This window comes from Platichthys flesus, chromosome 14, assembly GCF_949316205.1.
Source record: "Platichthys flesus chromosome 14, fPlaFle2.1, whole genome shotgun sequence".
Classification (NCBI taxonomy): domain Eukaryota; kingdom Metazoa; phylum Chordata; class Actinopteri; order Pleuronectiformes; family Pleuronectidae; genus Platichthys; species Platichthys flesus.
Genome location: NC_084958.1, coordinates 21,100,218 through 21,119,898, shown reverse-complemented (window position 1 = coordinate 21,119,898; position 19,681 = coordinate 21,100,218). Strand labels below are relative to the sequence as shown.

Below are 19,681 nucleotides of genomic sequence, written 5' to 3'. Positions count from 1 at the left end.
CCCCCCCAAAAAACTGGGAACCACTTTTAGATGGGAATTTGTTTGTACTAATTAATAATTTAAATAGCCCTTCAAAAATCTGCTGCATTAGTCATGTAACAAGTTGAACTGTTTGACTATTTACTGGACCAAATGTTTTTATTACTTCTCTCATTTTCAGACATATCAATATTGATATTTAAGACATTAATTGAATCGATAATAACAATATAGAATCAATCTGAACCACAGTAAAAATGTTCCATAGTTGATAGGGAGTGTAATGTCAGTGCAGTCCCTGAGGATCACAGGTAAAAATCACCTAAATGTACATAAACACATGAATTTATACATAAATATTAAAGTTGGGGACGTTGATAAACACTTGGCCTCTATAACCACAGATTAATTAGTGGAGATCTGTGCTGGGATCTGTTACTGGGCTGTAAACCATCATGTAACCCTGTCAGGACCTTAGGTAACCGAACTGGGGCAAAAGTCATTTCACGTACACCACGACCTGTCACGTGGCTCCATCCCGCTGCTGTGATTGGCTGAGCGGACCTTCTTGTGGCTGTAGTACACAGAGATTCGTCACTTCTTCTGCTGAGCACTCGACGAGTTGAAACGATGCTGTTCAACAAGGTACATGACGCCATATTAAATGATATCTGTTGTTATTTACTGCTTATGAAGGTGTTTGTATAGATGTGGTCGGTGATACTGCAGCTGACGGTGTATTTGACCTGCGTTCACCTTCGAAGGAAACGATGCTACATGCTAACTAACAAGCTAATGATACCTAGCCACCAAGCTAATGTGTTTTCCTGTGGAAGTGGATTTGATCTTGAGGATTTAAATCTGTTTTACACGTGGACACGTCTTTTTATCTGAGGGTTTGTTTGTAGGTGATTTAAAATCTGCTTCAGGGTCTTTTAAAAAACAAACTGCAGCCTCATGGATCATTGTTTTAGTTGTTTCTGTTATTAATTAGTTAGTTATGATATGGTGTGTTTGATTCAGTCTTGGTGGAACTCTACTGGGTGGACTGGTGGTGCTGATGTGGCCCAAATGGGTCCATCCACCCCAGTCCTGGTTTATCCTCCTCAGACCAGAGCTTTGGTTTGGTTTGCATTTTTTATTTCTCCCAGTTATTTGGGATTAGTCGAACCCTTTGAGTCTGAAAACCAAGCAGTGTTTTTTGGACAATGACATATGTTAATCATGATAATAAAAAGATGAACTGGGATCTGAATAGCATCTTTCAAGGAGTCCAAAGCTGCTTTATAGAAAGTATAACCACAATATAACATATTTTTGTCATTTCCTGGTTGCTGAACAGGAAATACAGCTCCAGCATGAGAAATATGTTAAACTCTTTTATCATGCAACAGAATACGTATGTGGAATAACTGTATTTGTGTTTAAAGTAACAGTTGCTTGGTTATGTTTAAAAAATTTATCGGTTATACATTAGAGGTTGAAAGTAGGGCTAACTAATAATTGTCTAGCTGTTACTAAAATAACAAAAAATGCGGACAGGTCCTAAACTATGCATTGCTCCTGTCTCCCTCCACACACTCACAGGTACTCCGAGCCGGTGTGCGGTCCGGGATCCGGCTGCAGGGCTCCAGTGCTGCTGCAGCCAGTTCCACAGCACCTTCATCCCTCGGGTTCTCATTTGGTGGGTGTAGGCTGTTGAACCTTTACCTCTTTGTAAGCCAAACTGTAAACTCACATTTATCTAAAATGTCTTATAAACAATGCCCACATGTACTTATCTACACTGAAATAGTCACTGCCTGGCTGTAGGGGACAGTAAAAACCTTCTAGGTTTCTTATGCCACTGATGCAGCAGGATTCAACTGTCTGGACCTCTCCAACTAGGACAGATGGAGTAGTATATGTACCTCACAGTTACTTTGATTTAATACAGACAGATCATAATGAAGTTAGTTAGTATTATTTCACTGTCAGAGTGAAAAAGTGCACCTTGGAGGGTTTGACTGTGAAATGAAGATGGACCCAAAGACAATGTCGTCCTCCTCTGTAAGACTGTGACTGGTCAGGGATTTAAATAACTTTCTTTAAAGTGCGATGAAGTTGCTCACATTTGATCTACTGCTCACAGAGATGACGGATCAACAGAAGGAGTTCCAGCAACTGGCAAGGAGGTTTGCACGTGAAGAGATCGTCCCTGCCGCAGCTTCTTATGACAAGAGTGGTGAAGTAAGTACATCCTGAGGGTTCGGCTGCAGTGAATGTGTTTTACTGTTGTTTTGTTACTGTGTGTTTTGTATTTGCTGTAATGCTTGAGAGCCCCAGGTTTTCTATTGAAAAGTTTACAAAATAGTTGCAGCACTTGCACAAAGATATGCACAGGTCAAATTCACTTTATAATCTAAGGTATACTGTGTGCTGCATATAGGTTTTAATCTTTTTTGTTAATATATTTCTTTTTAGTTTATTTTACCTCAAACCTCTGTGCTGCTGTATCGTGTTAACTTCCTCCCAGGGATCACTGGTGGCTTGTCATTTATCACAATATGAATAAACTGCAACTCTTACATCTTGTGTCATTTTTCAGTATCCTTTCCCAATCATCAAGAAAGCATGGGAGCTTGGTCTCATGAACAGTCACATTCCTCAGGAATATGGTATGTTGTTCTCTTGCTCACTGACTTTTTCAGAATATCTTACCAGGTTTTGTCTCAGTGTCTCTTCCCAGTTAAGTTTTGTAGATGTCCCTGAATAATAATGCTTAACGAATATGTACAGATTTGACCTTGTGAAATAACACCTCTTCAAGTTTGTTAATTTCTTAATCATGTCGGGGGAGTTGTTTTATTTCAGGTAAACATCTGTTTGAAAACACAGTGAGACATCCTGCTGTGTTCTGTCTCTCTGTATTCAGGTGGAATGGGCCTGTCCATCTTCGACAGCTGCCTCATCACAGAGGAGTTGGCTTACGGCTGCACAGGAGTGCAGACCGCCATCGAGGCAAACTCTCTGGGAGTAAGTTGAGTTTTACTACAATTTATATTTCATTTACTACAATACCTGCTTAATGTGGGTCTTGCTTAATGTGGGTACGTCTCAGCCACAGAACACATTTGAGCCAGATGCAAATATCTATGGACAAGCCACAGAAAAAGCTGACTATCTGCAGCCTCATCAGACACCTTTCCTAAATAATGGTAAATAGCTGTAATCTTATCAGGCAGCAGTCTCCTCCATTATCTTATCACATTTATTCCTTTTTTATTGCACAACAATAAAGAGTAGTTTTTATATACCAGCTCAGCAAGAAGTACAACTACAAAAGCATTAATTATTTAGTTTCGATGATTCAATAACATCTTCTTTCTCCCACACAGCAAATGCCTGTTATTATTGCTGGCAACGAAGCACAGAAGAGTAAATACCTGGGGAGGATGGCTGAGGAGCCTCTTATGTGTGTAAGTATTTAATTTTAAAATATCATTATATATTTTCTTTTATGATAGTTTTGTAATCCAGTAGGGCTGAAACTGCAAAGGTAGGCATCTGTCTTCCATCAGATCAGAAAGGGCTGAACTCCTGTGTGGTTTGTCCTCTGCAGGCGTACTGCGTCACTGAGCCGGGGGCCGGCTCCGACGTGTCCGCCATCAAGACGCGAGCTGTGAAGATGGGAGATGAGTATGTTGTAAACGGGCAGAAGATGTGGATCACAAACGGTGGGAAGGCTAACTGGTATGTAATCACTTATATTGCCATTGAAATATGCTCAGAATATACAGTCCCTTGGCAGTTTACATAAACAAAAGCAGTCTACTACAACCGACCTCTTTAAAAAACCTAGATCGAGCTTGTGATGTTGCTTAATTGAACTTAGCATCTGACAATGAGATCACAACAGGTTGGTCTGTAGATATACCTGATATAGAATGATGGCAATGATAGAAACTGGGAGCACTGGTTAAGCATTTGCCAACAACTTTCCACAGGTAACACTGACTTTTTGGAGTTTTGTTTCGCATAAAATAAGAGGGCACCGACATTTGAAGAAAAAGTTTGTTTTAGTGTTGGTTTAGATTTGTCCAGAGATTCCCTCACACTTTCACACAACTGTGTATATGTCCCCAAAGATAACAAAAACAAAAGCATCTGTCTGTTAATCTGAAGGTTTATTTAACCATGGCTCCATCTTTTATTTCCCCAGGTACTTCCTCCTGGCTCGTACTAACCCAGACCCCAAATGTCCAGCCGGCAAAGCCTTCACTGGCTTCATCTTAGATGCTGACTCTCCAGGAGTTCAGATTGGACGGAAGGTGAGATGAGCCACATGATCTGGTATCATATCAAGGTTTAAATCCTTGTGAAACAGATCGAGTAAACGACGACAGACAATATGGTTTTCATCAATGCTGCATAAACATATTTACATGAAAGGGAACTCAGTACGTGTAAATGGAATTTTCCTGGAGCTTGTTCTGTGAAGCAGATTAATTTAGTCATCAGTTAACATTTGCTCTCAGTTATCATCAGGAACAGGAAATGTTCTTACCTCAGAGAATTGAGCCAGATAAACGTGTTAAACCTGTGTACAGCAAAACCCCCATAGTTCCACACTGGACACATGATACAGGTGTTGTTTTGTCATTTTCCTACATCTGAAGACCAAGCATAAGAAAATGTATCACGTATTTACGCTCACAGAAAACATATTAAACGAAAAGTTGTTTGGTGTTTGTAGGAGATGAACATGGGCCAGAGATGTTCTGACACCAGAGGCATCACCTTTGAGGACGTCAGGATACCGAAGGAGAACGTCCTGCTCACAGAGGGAGCTGGCTTCAAAATCGCCATGGGAGCTTTTGACAACACAAGACCTCCAGTAAGTGTTTGAACTGAGGCAATGATGATGATAAGCAAACTCTGATAACAGGCTGAGTGTGAAAGCTTTTCTACACACACTCATCTCTGTGTGTCCCCATGAATATGTCTGATATTGCTGGAGTTTGAATACTTTTTGTGACAGAAGATTTGTGCCGATGAATGTTAACTAATTGACACACATTTCTATATTTCCATATGTTAATAATGTAAGTTTACTTAATTATATCTTTTTATTGTTACTTCTTATTTCGGTTTCCCCTGTAATGGGACTAATGAATCTGAATTGCATGGCAGGTGGCAGCAGGAGCAACAGGCCTGGCACAGAGGGCTCTGGATGAAGCCACTAATTACGCACTGGAGAGGAAGACCTTCGGCAAAGTGATCGCTGAGGTTTGTTCACACAGATCTTCATGTTTCTCTCAGTCATCTGCAGAAAAAACCTTACTTTTGAGATTCCTGAATTGGTTTACTGTAGCTATCATGCCTACTAATTATTAGGTGACCACAGTCTTTAAAGTCCAAAGTTGAGTTTTCTGTCTGGTCCTGTCTCGCAGCACCAGGCCGTGTCGTTCCTTCTGGCTGAGATGGCGATGAAGGTGGAGCTGGCCCGCATGGCGTACCAGCGCTCAGCCTGGGAAGTGGACCAGGGCCGCAGGAACACCTACTACGCCTCCATCGCCAAGGCCTTCGCCGGAGACATCGCCAATCAGGTGGCCAGTGATGCTGTTCAGGTGTTCGGAGGCAACGGGTTCAACAGCGAATATCCGGTGGAGAAGCTGATGAGAGACGCTAAGATCTACCAGGTGGGTGATGGTTCATAATCGCTGTAGGCAGATGTTAATTGGCAAAACTCCCCTTTTTAAATTTCTCTTCTTTCTTTTTAGATCTACGAGGGAACAGCTCAGATCCAAAGACTCATTATTGCAAGAGAACATCTGGGAAGATACAAGAAATGAACGCTGCACGCCTGACCTCCTCATTCGAATGTTTTCTTTGTCGTAACTTTTCTATACGAACACGTGTTCCTGAAAGTAGATCTGCTCACTTAAACTCAGGATGCAGAGCAAAATGTGGTTTGCCTTAATACTGTTTCATCCTGCCTTGATTCTTCAGATTCATCCAGACTGTATCGGTAGAGACGTTTGAACAAACTTCAGTTAATGGTTTTATTGAGCCGTCGGCTGATCCTCATCAACTTATCAAGTCATGAACCACCACACCATCATGTCCAGTTTACCAGGTGCCTGCGTTCAGATGGTCACATGTAAATATATAACCTTATGGAAACTATTGGTAAACTCTGTACATTGTAAATAATGGGCAGCCAAGAACAAAGTGAATATGGTTGTGTTACAGAAAACATGCTGTATTTATTTAGCATTAGCCCGGAACACTGTCACTTGACCATCATTCTTAAACTATACAGTCATTTATAGTTATTTGAGGACGAGTTGCTGATGATAAACTTGGACATATTCGACTCAATAAGTTGATTAGGCTTCCAACTTCTTTTTTTGTGATGTGAGATTGTCTCGCTGTGGGGGAGGAGGTGCAGGGTTTGTTTGTCACACTAATGCATCACTAGTACAGTTGAGATTTATTCATGTAACATATCTCCTCCATTCTTTAGTAAATCAGAGATGATGATGACATCACGTTCATTTCTCTGTATAATGTCTCAGTCATCCCATCAAGTGTCTTGTGTGTTTCTGTCATTCTGCTTCTGTTAAAGAAATCTAACGTAGTGGATGCAGTGCACATTTTTCATACAATAAAAACCAATTCAATTTTCTTCTTTGAAGATCTATTTGTCATCAGAACATGTTAGAGACAGATGAAATGTGTGACTTGTGATTTTCGATAAATAGCATGTTTACTGAAAATGTCTAATGAATCTTAAAAAGATGTTGCAGTTCTACATTTCAACAGCGTCCAATATTGAATATTTTGAGGCTCCAGTTTCACACGTAACCATCTGAAGATATACTAAGTGTGTAATATTTAGCTGTGAATTGGTTTGTCACTGTACATTCACCTTTTGGCAACAATCATAACAAGGTTAATTTGAACTGAAGCTTTTTAGCATGTTTATAATCCATTTATGAAATTAATCATTTAAAAAAAAGTTTGGCAACTATAGCTCCATTCAATCCGGAAGTGATAATGATTGTGACATTTGTCATTTTTTGCGAAACAATAAAGGAAATTTAAATCTGTACCAATAAATCAAAATCAACTACTTCTTCTAACAAAATTTACTTTATTAATGAATGCTTTGATGTAGGCCTCATTTATATATTTACTTACTCATGTTCAAATATAATAAACATCTAATGAATAACTAACCAATTGAAACTACCTACTGATGACCTTTTGTGGGTTAGGGTTAGTCTAGATTTTATTATCTTACCTTTATATGACCTTGTGGTTTATTTCAAAGGCTATAATGTTATATTAAAACATAAATAAATGTGTCTCTAGTTTGACCAGAGAAAGTAAATTAGCAGATTTTATGTTTTCACCGCCTCTTATGATAACAGTGTGTCCCCCCCCCGAACATAAGGGGGCGGTAGTGCTCACCATTCCCTGATCTGCAGCCGCTGTTAAACACAAGAAGTGGATAATGCTAGCAGCTTGAGGATGGTAGGCAGCTCTTGTGTTTACGTCTCTATTTCCCTCATACTTATTTATTCTGCAGTTAATTATGATTAAAGAGACTTAATGGCGGACATGGAGTGAAACGTCGTGTGCGTCCTGTCCAAATGTAGCTGCTAATCTGTGCTACTAGCTAGCAAAGAGGCTGAGCTGTACCTAGCATGAATGTTAGCATGTAGCCCCCAGTTAGCTTGAACCTGTCAACAAGCAGCCTCCACACACGTTACAGATCAAAGCAGGAGCTCGTTTATCCGGTGGCAGCGCGTGTTTCAGCAGATTGTCCTGTTTTGATGACGTCAGTCGGAGTTTGTGTGTTGTTGTCATTGTTGTCGCGTGTTTCTTTGACGTCAGGGTACCCAAGTGAAGGACGTCATCGTGAAGCCGGACGCTCCCAGCTCCCTGATGCTGGACAAGCACGCGGACTACATCGCTGCCTATGGCGCCAAGAAGGACGACTATGTGAGTGCTGGTCCCAGAGCGGAGACATGGACACGTGGTCCTAAACTCACTGTCAACTCATCACTGACAACTCACATCTGGTGTCCTGCCTGATACACACACATGTGCAACAACTATACACACACACACACGTGCAATTACTATACATATACATGTGCAATAACTATACACACGCATATGTAATAACTATACACACACTTGCAGTAACTATACATATACATGTGCAAGGACTATACACAAACATGTGCAATAACTGTACACACACGTGCAATAACTATACATACAGATGTGCAATAACTATACACACACTTGCAGTAACTATACATACACATGTGCAATAACTATACACACACATGTGTATAACTATACTCCCACACATGCAATAACTATACATAAAGTCAGAAGATGGTAATAACAGCACATGACAACAGCTTGAGTTCTGTCTTGTTCTCTCTTAAAACCTGAAAGTATTGATTGACTGTCATGTCCCTCACCAAGGAGTACACGCTGTCGGAGTACCTGAGGATGAGTGGGATCTACTGGGGTCTGACGGTGATGGACCTGATGGGTCAGCTGCCTCGCATGAACCAGGAGGAGATCACGGACTTCATCAAGTCCTGTCAGCACGAGTGTGGAGGCATCAGCGCCAGCATCGGACACGACCCCCACCTGCTGTACACGCTCAGCGCCGTCCAGGTGAGTCACATGACCAGTCGAACAGATTTGTGTCTGTTAGCGTCAGGTCTATAACATCACCTGGTTGATCCCTTGTGCTTGGTCTTCTCTGGTTTCTGCTCTGATGACCTCAGATCTTGTCTCTATACGATAACGTGGACGCGATCGACGTGGACAAAGTGGTGGAGTACGTGAAAGGGCTGCAGCAGGAAGACGGCTCGTTTGCAGGAGACAAATGGGGTGAGCAGGTTTTACTGTGACTCTGTTGATCTCAAGTTACTAACACGTTGCTTTCAGAAATATTTAATTGAAGCAGATTATATACTAGTCCATATCACTATAGATAGAACACAAGTCGCCATGTATTTATATAATAGTTAGCTTTGAATACAATATTATACAATATTTGAAGTATAATCAAAGTTCTTTGTCTTAACAGGAGAAATCGACACAAGGTTTTCCTTCTGTGCTGTGGCAACACTGGCACTACTGGTATGTAAATTACTTGTTCTCATTTGGTGCATACACAATACAACAATAACAGTTTAACACAATAACACTCCTCTGTTCATTCTCAGGGCAAGATGGACAAAATAAACGTGGACAAAGCCGTTGAGTTCATCTTAAGCTGTATGAACTTTGATGGAGGTTTTGGCTGCAGACCTGGTTCAGAGTCTCACGCTGGTCAGGTGAGTCATGCAGGGGGACACAGGACAGAGAGAGATTTACTGTCTCAGCTCTTTTTAAACACAAGGACCAAGTTTAAAATAAAAAGAAAATGCTGCTGATTCCTCATAGTGTCAGTTTTATGAGTTATTATTCACAAATATGGAATATCTCTCGGGAATGTGGCTGGTTTTACATTTCCCCTCCTCCTGAGTGGTGTCATATGAACAAATCATTGTCAAATCAAATGTGTGTTGTTGTCCCTTGTGTGTGTCAGATTTACTGCTGCACCGGCTTCCTGTCGCTCACCGGGCAGCTGCACCAGGTGAAGGCCGACCTGCTGGGCTGGTGGCTCTGCGAGAGGCAGCTGAAGTCCGGAGGCCTTAACGGACGACCTGAGAAGGTCTGTGCTGCACAGATGTCAGTGCCTCATGTTTTACTAGAACAGCAGCGTTCAAATTCCATTATTATCTTCGGCTGCTTTGATGCGTCCCGAGTTTTGGGAATTCATTTTGGAAGCATGTGGTCACAGGGGAAATTAAGCTTTTTGAAATAGAACAAGTATTTTCCTTTCACCATCCTTCACAGTTATAAATAGAAAACATGTAGCACGTCAAAGAAAACACACAATGCAGTTCTTAAATTAAATGTGTAGAAGGAAAGACACACACAAGAGAATCATCTCTTCACATTTCGAACTTTAATGATCAGATTTTCTACACATTGGTTTTTCCTTGTTGATTTTTTGCAACCGATAGAACTTAATCTCTCTTTAATGTGTTTTTATCAGCACCAGTTATTCTCAACAAGGCTTAATGCTCACAACACAATGCAGGTTATGTACTGTAGGTGGGAATTGTTGTGTAGAATTTTACTTTAAAGTCGTCAAACACGACAAACTTTCTAATTGAGTTTCAGTTATTTTACCCAACCATTGTAAAACATATTTCTACCATTGCAACTGTTCCCCTCAGCTTCCTGACGTGTGCTACTCATGGTGGGTGCTGGCGTCACTGAAGATCATTGGCAGGATTCACTGGATCGACAAGGCCAAGCTGCGAGCGTTCATCCTGGCCTGCCAGGACGAGGAGACGGGGGGGTTCGCTGATAGACCAGGAGACATGGTGAGCTGCCAGACACAACTTCAGTCCATCCTTTAAATATTCTGTAACAGACTGCTCTTTAGAATTAATGTTTTTAATAATGAAAATTAAACTCAAACATCTATAGATTATTTCAAGTCTCCAAATAACCAGATCTTCATGTATGTGGACTGTGGACAGAAGCTGTAGAACCTGGAGAGACACGTGGATAACATGTACACTTCTCCTGAATTACAGAAAATAGTCCAAATTTTAATTATTTTTCCTCAGATCAACTAAAAACCTTTATTCAGTTTTCTCTCATTGAAATCTTTGTCACAATCTTTACATTTATTTTTATTCTAATGCCCAAAGACGTCGTCCCTTCTTCCTCATCGAGCGTCCTCCTCTCTGCAGGTGGATCCCTTCCACACTCTGTTCGGAGTCGCAGGTCTCTCCCTCCTCGGGGACGAGCTGATCAAGCCGGTGAATCCAGTGCTGTGTATGCCCGAGGACGTGCTGCAGAGAGTCGGCCTGAAGCCTGACCTCCTGAGCTAGCACAGCTCCCCAACATCACACACTCACACAGGCACGCACGCACACACACACACACACACACACACACACACACACACACACACACACACACACACACACACACACACACACACTGCCCTGCTGAGCACAGCCACCCCCCCTGCTGGATGTCAGGAGCAGAGAGAGGACCACCACACATCCTAGTCCACATTTCACACACAGGCTTCTGACTCTGCTCACGAAGGAGAAGGTGTGAAAGTCTCTGAGCTTTCCTGTCTTCAAACCCTCAACCACTCCATTCATCCATTCACGTCAGGGTTCTTCGGGGTCGCTGCAAGAAAATGATGAATTTGAGAAATGGTCTTAGACGGAGATGTAACCTTTTTGTTATGAAAAAGGCCTGGAACTCATTAAACAACATTCCTTAACTTTTGTTCGTTATGTCAGTTTGAATGAAAACTTCTCTGTGGCCCAGGAAACAGGTGTGGGAATGTTTCAGCCTCTTTCTTGCTCTCGTCACCTTTTCATCAAACCAAGGAGGTTATTACTGTCATTATTTGTTTATCTGACCAGAGGGAGAGACGCTGCTTCTCCTTCCTCCTCCGTTCTGCTCGGACTGAGGTAGATTCAGTTTTCACTCGATAGTTTTGCACATTTAACCTTGATGGAGTTGACAGATCAGACGAGTTCAGCTCAAAGGTTCAAGTTAGGTTTTCTGTTGGGTTTTGGATTAAAGGCGTCATCTCTTCTTCCCCAGGACAACCTGTTCCTAATTAAATAACCTGGGCAAACTATTAACTTTCTTCTCCTTATCGTAGAGCAGTCAAATCCACAATGTGCTCCAGGTTGTAATGGATTCTCCCTTGAGTCGGTCCCCTCACCACAGAATCTCACAGAAACCAGCTCAGTAGACTTTGAGTCATCCTGTCATAGCGGAGATAATCACGCGTCTCACAGCTGGAAGTACAACAATGGGACATGTTAGAAAAATAACAACAGTTCTGTTCATGTCATTGTGATAATAATAAGAAACTCTACAGGACAGAGAGATTGTTACTTAGGAAAGCGTTGGAGGAGGGAGACAGGAGGAGCTGGAACACATGATGGTGTCTCATCATGGGATCGTTTAATGTCTTATCCACAGGCTCAGCTGAATTAAATCCACGTGGATCAGTGCCGGGTTGTGTTGCCGCTCTGGGCAGAGGGCTGCGTTTGTCTTCACTCTGTGTGTAGAGGATTTCCAGTCTTATGTTTTGAAATATTTAACATTTATGAGCTTTGTCAAACTTGTTGATTTGCACTCGGACGTCCCTGTTGTTGCGAACAGGAAGTGAATCCGATATTAAAGCTTCAGTTCCACTATTTAACATTTCTCAGCCTTGTGTAAACATTGAATTCATGATTTAATCACATTATGAGGTTGGTTAACACCAATCAGAGGAGGTTTACTGGATAATAAATGACAACACAGTGAAACACTGGTGTAATAACATGAAATGTCTTCATAGAAGTTATACATGTTGTGTTTATGACTAACAATCATACATCTAAAGTGTTATAAACTCTGTTAAACGCCTGACTGATAAATATTATTGTGTTTTTTCGTTGCTATGCAGATTTGTCAAAGGTCCTCTTGGTTTTAAGTTATTCCTCATTTCTGGAACAAATGTGTCTGAACAAGAATCCAATGATCTTGGATTTGTGGGCTGATATGATTGTATTTATGTTTGTTTATATTTAATTTAATTCATAGATATGGGGACTTTAAAGGATTACAAAAATGAGAATCTAATGATTAATAAAATTGAATCTAATATAAAAATACAGCCATTTAATTTATAAATGAGAAATAAAAATGTGAAATTTTATAAAAGTATATCAATTTAATTATTAAAACCTATTGGTTTAAAATAATTCAACCAAATCTGATGAAGAATAACCATAAAGTAATTACAAAATATGTATAAATATGAAAAAAATGAATTTCTAATTTCTTTATGTAGGTATTTGCTGATGCTACCATTTGTTTTTCATATTATTTCCATACATCTTTACATGTATATATACATATCTTGGAGAGAGAAGCATCCTTCAGGTTAATTGTAATTGAATATGAAGATAATGTAGATCTTTGAATCCTGAAACTATCTCTGATACATTTTGATAGGATGTCTGTCTGGAGCTGGAGTTCTTCACCAGATTCTGGAAATACCTGTCAAACAATTATATACAGTCATATTTAACAGTGCAAGATTATTGCTTGGACATAACCTAAATAATTGCCAATAAACTGAGTCATCAGTAGATCACATGTCTCCGGTATCCATGTTCACAGTGGGTGTGTTTTTGGCGACCTGGTGGTCACGTGACCACATTATGCCAGACGACACCTCAAACATGTCATAGCTTCATAAACACACAACCTAGATACACACATATCAAAAGATGCTACAAATAAGAACTATATGAGGCGACAAGCTGCTGATACACTTTCAACGACACGGTGCTGTTTGATTGTTTGGGCTTCGACCACTAAACAGACCAAACGAGTTGAACCTGAGTCGTTGATCCTGAGGCGATGGCAGCTCATCGCTCAGCTGCTCCTCCTGATCTGATCACACAGGTCTTCTGACGATAATATGGGAACTTCCAACACAACACAACTGTCTCAGTTCATCACACATACACACACACATACACTGAGTCCTATCCCCTATAAGCACCAAACCATGGAAAGAACAAATCATGAGAACAAGCTTTTTTTAAATACTTTTTATTGACTTTTTAAAAGAAAGGTAAGAAAAAAGAAAACTATTCCAGATGTCTTCCTGCTGTAAGGAGGAGTTCTTCTCGGCCCTGTCCCCCGGGGGTCTCCCCTCCTCAATTTCCATGGGGCTCCGCCTCCCGCAGCCAGGTGAAGAAGGCTGTGACGGTCTGAAGGGCCACGCCTTTACCCAGCTGCTCGTCCTGGTCTTTGCCTGTCCCAGACTTGATGCACAAGTCCTCAGAACTGACGTCCTCGTCACACATGCAGGTGAAGAACATTCGGAGAAGGTCTGGAGAACAGATACAATTCAGTCATCGTTTCAGCTGTGACCAAATGGAAATAAATCACAGTTTTCTGTGAAGTGAGACCAATTCCTAATCTTATCACGTGAATGACCTGCTCCATAGCCGTCCCCAGCCTAGAAGCCAGTGTTTTGGACAGAAGTTTGTAATCCACACAGAGCAATGACACAGGGCACCAGTTCTTGATGTCCTGCAGGTTCCCCTTTTTCGGTAGCAGTGTGAGGACAGCCCTCCTGCAGGACACTGGCATGGAGCCAGACGCCAGACACTCATTAAAAACCTGTAAAAGGTCATGCGATAAAATGCCCCAGTAAGCTTTATAAAACTCCGGTGTCAGTCCGTCAATGCCAGGAGCCCGCCGTCCCTGCATGCCCTGCAGGGCGGTCAGCAGCTCCTGCATCCGGAGGGGGGCAGCGAGCTGTGAGTTGGACTCTTCCGAGATCTGAGGTAGTTCTGTACAGAACTCCGCCCTGCCTGTTTGTTCTTCCTCAGAAGAGTACAGCGCTTCATAAAAACTCACAGCCCGCTCTCTTATCTGGCGTGGCTCCATCAGCTCTTCCCCTGTGTCTGAGAGCAGGGTGTGGATTACTCTCCTCTGCCCGTTCTTTTTCTCCAGACTGAAGAAGAATGGAGCATCCATTTCAGCAATGTTCAGGAACCGAGACCTGACTAACGCGCCCTGTACTTTACGTTCTAACAAGTCGGCTAAAGCCATTTTCTTTTCTTTGAGGCTTTCAATATAACCTTGATTTCCGGTGGACTCACTTAAATGTTCTAGTTCCACTATGTCGGTCTCTAGATCTTTCATAGATCGGGTGGCGTCTCTTGTGACATTGAGGGTGTGTTGTTGACACAATAAACGTATTTGTGTCTTACCGTGGTCCCACCCCTGCCTAAGATTAATAAACTCGCCCTTCCTCTGTTTAAAAACACCCCAGAAATACATAAAAACATCTTTAAAATTCTTATCGAATGTTAAAACAGAATTAAAATGCCAATAGGCGCTCTTCGGTAAAACATTCCTGACAAAAACATGACATAAAAGCAGGGAGTGATCACTAAAACCAGCCGGCATGATAGCGCAGCTTTTAAAAATGTTAAAATGATGTTTAAAACAATAAATCCTGTCTAACCTGGCTGAGGAGATCCTACTCTCTCTGATGTGGGACCAGGTGTACTGTCTGCAGTATGGGTGCATCGTCCTCCACAAGTCCACCATGCCATGAGAGCGGACCAGCTGCTTTAAGGCATGCTGAGAGGCTGGATGAGGCTCTGCGTGGTTGCGGTCTAAAATCGCATCTTCAGTGCAGTTAAAATCCCCACCCAAGAATAAAAAATCCTCCATGGCACAATCATTAAGAACTTCACTTATTTTCAGTAAAAACGGCTTCATCTCTGCACCGGTTGCTGGAGCATAAACGTTAATAAAAACAGCAGTAAAATGGTCGAACTGAGCTTTGGCTAAAAGAAGCCTCCCCTGGATCACATGTTTGACCTCCAGCGAGTTTGGTTTAAAAGCCGTGGAGAAGAGGAAGCCCACTCATGCTCTCAGGGAAGTGTTGTGACTTAAAATGGCCTCCCCTCCCCACTCCCTCCTCCAGTCAGACTCATTATTAAAATCACTGTGCGTTTCATTTAAAAACATGACATCAATTTTTTTCATTTTCATAGTTTCATAAATACAAGTTCTTTTCTTTTGATATCTTGCACCGTTCACGTTTAAAACCCCAACTTTAAAAACATCCATGTTGTTTAAAATGTTAGAAATAAAAACAGAAAACAATAAATTAATTAATACACACATTGCTGTCCTTTCCATCACTGCTCAGTTGTCTCTTTCCTCTGAGCACCAGTTTTTTTAACCTAAAAACTTCCTGGTTTGTGAGGCCAGACTCCTCCCTCTGGCTGACTTGGAGTCTGGCCGAGGAAATAAAAAGACCGAGATCTGGGAAGTGTTCTTCGAGTATGAGTTGTTGATTTTTTGTTTGCTGTAAAAATGATTTAAATTTGTCTACTGTGAACATTTTCTTTTTTTGATTGCTGTTAAAAGGCGGAAAGTCGCTGCTGTCAGACACACACTCACTTTCACTCACATCACTCTCCATTTGCACTTTACTATTCTTTGCTTCATTTGAAACTGTCCTGGTTGATCTCCTGCGTTTTACTGTTACTGTTTTTCTCCTCCACCTGTTTACCTACACCACCCTTTTCCTCCCCTTTATCTCCCACCTCCCTTTCCTCTTCCTCACCCATAACATCCTCCACCACAACAAATCCTCCACCAACACATCCCCCCCAACACCCGGTGTATTAACAAAACTCACCCCTCGTGATGGCTCGGTCACAGCTTCGCTTCTCCGTGGAGATGTTGGTGGAGAAGCGCGTGGGGCTGCTCTCGGCCGCTCAGCTGTGGCGGACCGCCCCGCGGCAACCGGCTCCCCGGAGGAACCGGCCAGCAGCGCGGGGGGGGGGCCCGCGGCCGGCCCACAACACACAAATGCCCGCTCCTGGTATTTCATGAGGGCCTGATACGATGATGATTAAAAAAAGTAACGTGACGTTCAATCACGTTCATCGTTACGTTCACGTTAATAATATGAAAAGTGATTTGTGAAGTTCAGCGATCGCGAAACATATGCACAACACTGTACAGTACAGCCACTGCAGAGGGGCTGAAGAGCCGTGTTCGGCTCCAGTGCGGAACCGAAATTGTATGGTGTATTGGACTTTTTATCGTCTCCTGTGTCCATCCCTTTTACCTGTCCTCTGGAAACACTTCCGTTGTGTTGGCGCCTCTATTTGCTGCGCGTTTGTCTACTTGCTGCGCGTTCGTCTATTTGCAGCACGTATGACTATTTGCTGCGCGTTTCTGTAATGTGTTGTGTTGTGTTGTGAAATTGATGGAGCTGTTTTCTTACTTTGCTTGTGTTTTGTCAACTTGCATGTGTTTTCTGCTGTTCGTTGAGCTCTCAGGGCCACCGTACCTCTGGCCCAGGACGAGGTTCGTAGGTTTGATTTTCATAATACTGCTGAGTAGGCCTCACATAGGGTTGCCTGTGGTGATACTGCAAGTTAAGAGTAGAAGGAGAAACTTATTACCAACAAAAACAAAGGGAGGGAAATACAAACATTGTACAGAAATGGTGCACTTTTACAATTAGTGGTATGATTTTATCTTATAACATGCAAATTAAATTGTATGCATTTAATTTAGCACATTTACCACACATTCAACTATTAACGAGAATATATATACATTAACATGATGATAAATGAATTGCAGAGTTACCTAACATTTTTCAGTTTCAACAACAAGAATCAAGAAAGTACAATTTCTTCAAATAAAACAAAATAAGTGCTATAATTAAGTGCCATTTAAGTGCTACTAAAAGTGTTAGTTTCAAAGAGTTTTTAGTGTTGTTAGACACATTGCATATATGGAAGCTAAGACTTCTGATGGAAGAAATGACCCATGACAAGGGTTTAAATATGTTAACATACGTCTGATGTAAGGGTTTAAAAGGACTAACTCTAACATAGCCTAACAAAACTTTTTTCCCAACTAATTGAGGGATGTAAACCTTTCCCTCAATGGCTAGCCTCGATTTACCAGCTGGTCTTCTGTATTTAGTTATTTCCCCATCCAACCTGCATCATATATGGAGGCCATTGTGGTAACAAGCAGAGAAGACAGTTGCCTTTAGTGTAAACTAACCAAACCTCTACCATTTATAGATTTGAGATCTTGTTTAAATTCAACCGAGAGCTTCTGCTCTTATAGTCCAGGCAAAGTAGAACGGCGGGGGTCTAGAGGCCAGTCTAAAAGCAGCTGTGCCATTACCCATTGGCAGTAGGATGATTGAATGGAGATTGGGCCGATGTATTTGTCATTCATATGAATGGTGTTACTACCTATGCAAATTGGGACATATTCAATAAGTGTGGAGCACATATGCATATTAAAATTTATTTTCGAAGAAACTTGTAATACAAACAAATTTACTTTTCATGGGTACTTTCATCGTGTAAAGTTTCATTTTGATAGGAGTAAAGGAAAAGATTAGCCCCAATGGGGTGTATTGTTAGCTAAACTAGGAAGTCACCAAATTGACTGAATTGTAGCTCAAATACAATATTTTCTAAAATGTAATTTACCTCTTTTATTTGTGTTGCCTTGTGTAGCTAGCAGATACAGCTGCTTAATGATTTGGATATGTTTTTGTTGCGCACAGGGTCATGGATGTGGCTGGATGAAACCATCTTGGACTACACCAACTGGGCTGAAGCTGAGCCCACTTCTTTGTTTGGGAACCTCAGATGGGTGGTACCAAATGGGATGAGCAACCATACATCTGTAACACTCCTAAAGGTATAATCATCACACCCACACAGTTTAAAACATTTTTTTTTAATAATTACGTTACATAAGCATATGCAGTAAGACAAAACAATAGAAAACACTAGCAAAAAGCTAATAAAAAACATATTTTAGATTTTAGGAGATATTTGCTTTTTAGCCGATATTTGAGGATTTTTATTTCTGAGCACAGGGGATGTGTCAAGGTTATGCCTGAATTTATAGGTGCAGAGCCTCACTACTTTGCCCATCATCATGGAAAAAAAAGACCTGGATGTAGGGGTGGAATAGATAAAAATTACAAATATTCCGTGAGAGATTCATTATGTAACCATTCCTCTCCTCTTCCCCGTCAGTGATGCCCACTGATCCAGGCTCAAAACCTGGTAAGTTACACATGATCCCCCTTAATTGAGTTTCAGCTGAGTTGACGATGACTAACCTCATGGAACAGAATTTAGGCTCTAGGATGTCTCAATGGGAATAATTAGTATTTTACTTTTTCTTTTTTGATGTATGACTGAATGTATAGGAATGTCACGTTATGCTTATGCCCACTAGATGCTGGTCATTGCTTTTAATTTGAAATCTCTAAGCCTGTTACTGTTAAAATGAACATTAAACTTGGCAAAAAACAATAAATCTTCACTTGTTGCATTATTTCTTACTCATTTCTTATCAGGCAATCAATGAATTCACTTTGGCTAATGGTTACTGACTGGTAGTTACTAGCATTTCAATAAAACCTCCGCTAGCTCAGGTGTACAGATACAAATCTAAGACATTAACCATTAACCAAATCTGACTCACGTTATTTAAAGTCAAAGTCTATCCTCTCCTTCCTCCATTTGGCCTCCATGTCATAGAAGCTCCTGGTGTAATTCAAGCTGTGTTGTTGACAAATCTCCTGTCAGACTCCATCATTAGCATCACAGCAAGCTAAGCTAATGTTAACTCATCCAGTAATTTAGCGAAATGTGAGTTGTTAATTCTTTAAACTTTGTTGTGAGGCCATCAAAGAGTTTAGAGTTTAGGTTTAGATCTAGGTCTAGTTTTAGCTCACCCGTGTTTCCTTCGGCCATAGACAGTCGTTGGTAAAGGTGCAGTACCGTTTTTGTCCACACAGGTTGGCTGCGGAGAGTTACCCTGGGGGCGCTGTTTGACCCGTTTACATGAAAGGGCAGTTATATTGTTTTCCGTCCTTGGTTTGTTATATGATTATTATTATACTTCAAAATTTGTGGTTTGAATAGTAAAAATCAAGGCAGGTGCTGTTATCGTCAAATAAATGTCATTATAGTCTGAATAATAAGTGACGTAGGTG

General features: G+C 41.2%; 2 protein-coding genes across 2 annotated transcripts; both read left to right on the top strand.

Annotated features, from left to right (window-relative positions):
* The first annotated feature begins 496 nt into the window (after positions 1-496).
* On the top strand, positions 497-6,648 carry acadm (acyl-CoA dehydrogenase medium chain). Its single transcript, XM_062403836.1, has 12 exons — positions 497-624; positions 1,567-1,663; positions 2,111-2,208; positions 2,567-2,636; positions 2,894-2,994; positions 3,357-3,437; positions 3,581-3,711; positions 4,181-4,289; positions 4,715-4,855; positions 5,152-5,247; positions 5,412-5,660; positions 5,742-6,648. The coding sequence occupies exons 1-12, from the start codon at positions 610-612 to the stop codon at positions 5,811-5,813; spliced, it is 1,260 nt and encodes a 419-aa protein (XP_062259820.1). The 5' UTR covers positions 497-609; the 3' UTR covers positions 5,814-6,648.
* Positions 6,649-7,432: 784 nt separating this feature from the next.
* rabggtb (Rab geranylgeranyltransferase subunit beta) lies at positions 7,433-12,542 on the top strand. Its single transcript, XM_062403847.1, has 9 exons — positions 7,433-7,500; positions 7,864-7,971; positions 8,470-8,667; positions 8,781-8,886; positions 9,086-9,138; positions 9,225-9,335; positions 9,590-9,715; positions 10,287-10,436; positions 10,812-12,542. The coding sequence occupies exons 1-9, from the start codon at positions 7,498-7,500 to the stop codon at positions 10,950-10,952; spliced, it is 996 nt and encodes a 331-aa protein (XP_062259831.1). The 5' UTR covers positions 7,433-7,497; the 3' UTR covers positions 10,953-12,542.
* Positions 12,543-19,681: the final 7,139 nt, after the last annotated feature.